Raw genomic sequence first — 6,000 nt, forward strand, 5'->3', positions numbered from 1 at the left:
TGAAAATAATGGTCCTAGCATACCGAAAAGACATGAGTGTTAGTTAATCAAGCCAAATATTTCTGTGCTTTTGAAGTAGTTCAAACCATTTGTCTCTGGAAAAGGCAAACATTACAGGGTTTTACATGGAAAAAGGTAAAAGCAACTTGCTCTTAAAACATGCGGTGCAAAATGTAGAGAGGAAAATACTGGTCTGGAAATCTGTGATTATCCTGAGGGCAATAAAAGTGTTTATTTTAAAGTCTCACTTTTTTGGCCTAAATTGTCTGAAAGGTGGTTCCCTTGGTCAGATCTTTCTTGGTGAAAACAAGGGAGTAATTATGTATTTGAAATTTGGCATGCTGTCTATAATCACTTGGTTTTAGAGTTTGATTTATGTGCACTGGGATACATGAAGAATCACTTCTTTCTTTTGTCTTGACTCCGTATATTCATCCCTTTCTGTGTGTTCTTGGGTTGTGTAGCAGAAAGTGTTCTGTACTGTTAAAGTCATATTTTCCATCACCATGTGCGCTATTGGACTACTTGTTTTCCACTGTTAATCCACTTGATTGTCACTTGTGATAACAGATTTGTTAATCCCAACCTGGTCAATTGCTGTAATCCCTTTTGTATCTTTAATTTAAATGTACCTTTGAAATGTTTTCATATTTTGTTGATTAAATGATAACGTATGTTAGTGGAAACTACAGTATAGAGGAAGTGGGTAAAACATTATATGGGTCATATGTTAATGGTACAAAGCGCTACCTTAAACTGACTTTAAAGTATAAATAATATAAATGAAGGTGTGGAGTTATAATGGCAGAATAGTGCTAAAAGGAAACTATAGGGAGTAAACTATTAAAAAAAAAAATCCACAAATAAAACCAATGGAGTCATCATTTAGGATAAAAAGATGAAGATACAATCCAGTTTCTCTGTTTAAGAGAAACTCTTACGTAACTTTTTCAGTGAGAACCAAAGTGAGGAGTTACTGTTCTCATAAGTATTTCTTCGTAGATGAGATTTCGTTCTTAATTTCAAACACCCATCCTGGTCAGAAGTTTGTGTTTCGCCATCAGAACTGAAGCCCCATGAAGCAGTCCCAGGAGCATTTCCTCAGTGCAGTGGTTCAAGTCTGCCCGTGTTCCTCTCTTACAGCTTTTGTTTTCTTCTGGCTTCAGGGGTGGGATGCTGCTGAACTGAACTGTACGTGTATAGTCCTCAGTACGGTATGGTTTGGATGGAAAAAAAACCCCACTTTTTGCACTTCTTTGTTTATCTTCTCGTGCTTTTTCCTTTTTTTTTTTTTTCTTTTTAGTCTGACAATTTTTGAGCCAGTGCTTTGATTCACCCATTAGAGCTTAGATACAGAAATGTTTTAATTTAAACCTGGTTTCCCTACCTATGGAGGTGAGAACTGCATCTCCTATTACAGGGTTTTCAGTTTAATCACAGAGGCGTAAAGAAGCCGTGATTTAGAACTGAAACTAGATTAATTCAAACAGAAATGAATAGGTTTTTCTTGACTTACAAGAAAAGGGGAGAACTTAAGTGAAGCGTGGTTGCTTCTCCACCATTGGAGACCCTTAAATCTTTCTTCAACATGAGCTCTTGCTCAACCAGGAGTTACAAACCCGGTGCTGGAACTGCTAGAGGAAACTTTATGACCTGTGTTATGTAGGTGTCAGTATTAGGTTATTATAATGGTTGTCTTTGGCCTCAAAAATCTTAGAAAAGATGAGGTGGAATGCAATAAAACCAGTCTTGTATCTCTCTGCAGAATGTATTGTTTAGGTTCATTAAGTTATTTCTGTTCAAAGAGGAATTTCTTGCCGTCAAGCCTACTATCATCCTGAGATGAAACATCATCTGAGATCAGTGAAGTTATTTCTGGAACTCACTGATCTCTCTCCCCTTTTTACTTGGTAAAATTTTTATTCAGCTGAGACGTATGTGGTATTGGTTAACAAAAAAAAATATGTTAATGTTTTGCCATGTGAAGTATCTCAGACGTATTCCTCCCTAAAGGCATTCAAGACAATGTCTTGCAGTTGGTGGCATATGTAGAAAGACAGACTCCATAGGGTGGTTTAGGTTACAGTTTTCTGCACCTCCATTTTCTTCTCCTCTTTAATATTTTGCAATCCTTGAGTTCGGTTTTATGTGAACATGTGCACTGGTGAGTGTTGCACAACAGGCTTTGAGTAACCGTTGGTGTGAGCAGGTGATTGTATGGCTCAAGCAGACCCTTCTGTGTGAGATGTGACGTTGAGAGTCACGGGGGATGCCCCGTGTCGGGGGGACCCCGCAGAGTTGGCCCACCCCAAACTGGCCACGGTGGTGGAGAGTGGACTTTCCAGAGACAGCTCTGTGGTGGAGCTCAGTGGAGGTCAAGCTGTTGTCCTGAAAAGCTGTAGCTGAGTGTATCTGATGTCTGACTGCTGTACCTCGGGACTCAGCAAAGATGAAGTTTTCATTAACTTGGCCTTAAGTTTTTTCATACCGAGTTCCTCCATCTTTTAGCTAGTCATTTTTATTAAGCTTGAGAATTTATTGAAGAACGTCTTTGAAATCCTGATCGTGAAGAATCTAAATAGTGATACAGCTGTATCAGGGTGTGATGCTCAGCAGTCTGGGGGAGATGGAATTCTCTAAACCTCCTCAGTCACCATCTACTCAGCTGCAGGGCTGAGTTTACTCTGTTTTCTTTCTGTAATTGGATGGGAGTTGTCAAGGGGTCCTACTGTGAATTTTGCTTCCTTGGGCTATTAAATAGGACTTGCATGTGTAGTTGGAGAGAGATCAGGAGTTACAGCCCTTGCTCCTTTAGTACAGGTTTTTATCATTTTTGGATGTTCAGAACAATTTGTTCTGCGTCTAGGTATAATGCAATTAAGCAGGTTCTACAGCAACACGGCACGAACTGATAGCTTCCCCCTCCACCCCCAAGCCCCCAGAAAAGCTGGGGCTTGCTCATAATACGAGGTAAATTCATACAAACTATTTCTATAAGAAAGATAAAATGGAAAAAAGAGCAAGATTACAAATAGGTGAAATACGGTTAAGCATCAGAAGCTTTTTATATGATCAATAATTAGCTCAGTTCTTATAGAGCATTATTTAAAGTACCTGTGTGAAAGTAGGATTATTAAAATGTAAATATCAGTAGATTAAAACGTAGAGCTGAATCAGCAAAGTAGGTCAAATCATGCATGGTACAACCTCCAGGGTCAGTAACAGACGAGAAACATCCACGAAGTGTATGAAAACTCATCCACCATCAGGTGCAGCTTGATCAGCAAAGTGTGCGGAGGCTCAACAGCCGAAACCGGTGACAAATAAACTGTAAGGTAGAGTTTGCTCCAAGAAATCAGGAAAGTATGCATCTGTATTCATAAAATATTAAGGGGGGAAAAAAGCAGAGTGAGCTCCAATCTGCCCTCTTGGATTAGGAGGTGACCCTTCCCATGGTGGCACATCCCACTAATATTTCAATTATTGAGCTGTGCAGGGGCATCGATAACGAGATCACCCGATACCTGCAGCTGTAGAAAACCCCACGTGCTCAAAGAAAAGTACCGTGCAGTGCTTGGGCAGCAAAATACGCAACGTGATTATGAGAAATTATGTAACGCTTTCACCAAAATACATGAAAAACGAGCAGTAGAGTGTACAGTTTGATGTCTTAAATGAAGACACATTTTACTGAGCTAGTGGAGTGTGTGTCTGGGATGAATTTTGCCTTACGCAACAGTAACATCTCATTAACCACGAGCAGTTCCAAGTTTTATCTCAATCCTGTTAATGTCAAAACATCTTTACTGATGTTGTGTTGTTGGGAGTTATTTTATTAGTATTATACCTTTTTTTTTCTTTTTTTTTTTTTTGGTGGAAATGTCTCCTCCATGGCTGCTGATGCTCTGCTGGCCCTCTTTGGCCTGGGTGTCTCCTTGGGTGCCGGGAGCTGAGGTGCGGAGCATCCCAAAGCAACCCTTGTGCCGGGCACACGGCAGAGGAAATTCACGTCGCTTCATGATCTTGATGTTGTGTCCTCAGGATCTCTGCAGCTCCCTGCTTCCCCACTGACTGTGAATTTCTGAGGCAGGAAAAACATCTTCACAGAACAAGGAATCAAAAGATAAAATGCGACAAAGAGGCTGGCTCTCACACATGAAGAAATACTTACGAGAGCAGTAACTTCATATTTGTTTCTCACTGAAAAGGTTACATAAAACCCAGCCTTAGTTAAAAGTCCAGTGAATTTAACATTTGGGGTTTTTTTGTAGGCATTTGACATTTTAAAGATAGATGAGATAAATACCGTTACTGAGAAGCCATAGCAAAGGGAAAATATTCTGACCTTGGAATAAAAGTTCATTTTCATCTCTGCGTGAGGTGGATCAAGGACTTTTTGCATTAAGTTCTTTTTTTTTTTTTTTTCCTTCCCCCTTTATCTTTCTCCAAGCATTTGATATTACTCAAATTGTTAGATAGCAATTATAGATTCCCAAATTGTAGAAGATGATTTACATTGTAAAGTACATGAGGTTTCTGTTCCAGAGAGATGTGTGTTTATATCTGTGTAGAAATAAATTGGTTTATGCTACTAAATTAACTTTGTTCTGGGTCAGGTTTTCCCTTGCAGAAGCAATTACTGCTACTCCCTTCGGGGAGAGAGTCTCTCCTAGTTTCAGGATGGCCAAACCATTGCTGTCATCTACCCCAGGTCAGGGTATTGTGCACCACCTCGCTTACCTGAATGCAGTTTTGAGCTACAGCATTTTTAATTTTTTTTTTATAATAATTAGATATTCTTGATTTCAGGCAAGAGGAAATTTCAGGAGGGTATTCACAAGGGGAGGGAAAACTCATCAACTGACTCTAGGGAGGATTTTTAGTGTAATTGTAAGATTAAAATTAATATCTTAGGGGTTTTTTGTCTTTTCACGTACCAATATGCTTTTAACAAGTTCTCAACGCACACCAGGCATGTGTCACGGCGTGTATGCTGCAATCCGTGCTGCACGAGAAGGGACTGTGAGACTCTTGTATAGAAAAGAAATTGGTTTATTTTTCAGCAGAAACTGCCTTTGGATAACTGGCAAACCAGTGCTTGCTCCTGAGTAATAATACTGTGGGTTGTTTACGACGTAGGATTCCTATTGTTATCATTTCTGAAAAGTTTAAACAGAGTCATTGTAGGATATATGTACATCATATATAAATATGACTTAGTAGAATTTATGTATGTTGTATATGAGTAATGGCTTTTTTATGAAGCGGAACAGCGAGACACCTTTTGAATCTAGTCATTAATAACTGACACTATCACTTGTTTTGTTTTTGTTCTTTTTTTTTTTTCTCTAGAAGAGTGATCTTTTCCAAATATTTTCTCTTCTTTTAGGATTTTCTGATGGAAACATTCATCATGTTCAAGAATCTCATTGGGAAGAATGTCTATCCCTTCGACTGGGTTATAATGAACATGATGCAGAATAAGTAAGTATAAAGGGAAAGGCACTGTAGCTTTCTGAGATGGCTGTTTCATGTTTGATCTGAAACAACAGTGTTGCTTAGGAACAGTAAAACACAATGCGGCAGCTAGAGTGGTGGTGTGGTTTGTTTTTTGTTTTTTTTTTTTTTCTTTCTGTGATGTAAGTAATTATTTAAAAATCATCTTTGGAGATTGCAGGGCAGTGTTTTAGTGGCCTGTTTTGGGGGCTCTTGGAGTCCACCACAGATTAAGGGTAGCATCGTTCTGAGAACTAAATTCTGGAGTAGGGGTCTATACATTAAATTTATTCCTTTGTGGGTGAATAATATGTTTTGCATATGACCTCAAAACCCAGTGGTTATTGTATGCTGATGTGGGGTTATATGTTCTGGAATATTTTCAGTGGTATTAACAAGAAGGAAATGAAAGGGCATTTTAAACCCAGATTCCATCAGCTGGGTAATGAAGAGACAGGCTGCAAATGTTTCTAATCCTCTTCTTTTTTTTTTTTTTTTTTTTTT

At 38.8% G+C, this 6,000-nt stretch overlaps 1 protein-coding gene across 1 annotated transcript in view; it reads left to right on the plus strand.

Annotated features, from left to right (window-relative positions):
- The window catches only part of DOCK1 (dedicator of cytokinesis 1), a 279,035-nt gene that overhangs the window by 152,768 nt on the left and 120,267 nt on the right, over nt 1-6,000 (plus strand). Inside the window, exon 30 of the mRNA XM_026851564.1 lies at nt 5,390-5,484. Coding sequence (XP_026707365.1) covers nt 5,390-5,484 — 95 coding nt within the window. The remainder of the gene's footprint in view (nt 1-5,389; nt 5,485-6,000) is intronic.

Source organism: Athene cunicularia, assembly GCF_003259725.1.
Source record: "Athene cunicularia isolate RWA chromosome 6 unlocalized genomic scaffold, athCun1 chr6_part1, whole genome shotgun sequence".
Classification (NCBI taxonomy): domain Eukaryota; kingdom Metazoa; phylum Chordata; class Aves; order Strigiformes; family Strigidae; genus Athene; species Athene cunicularia.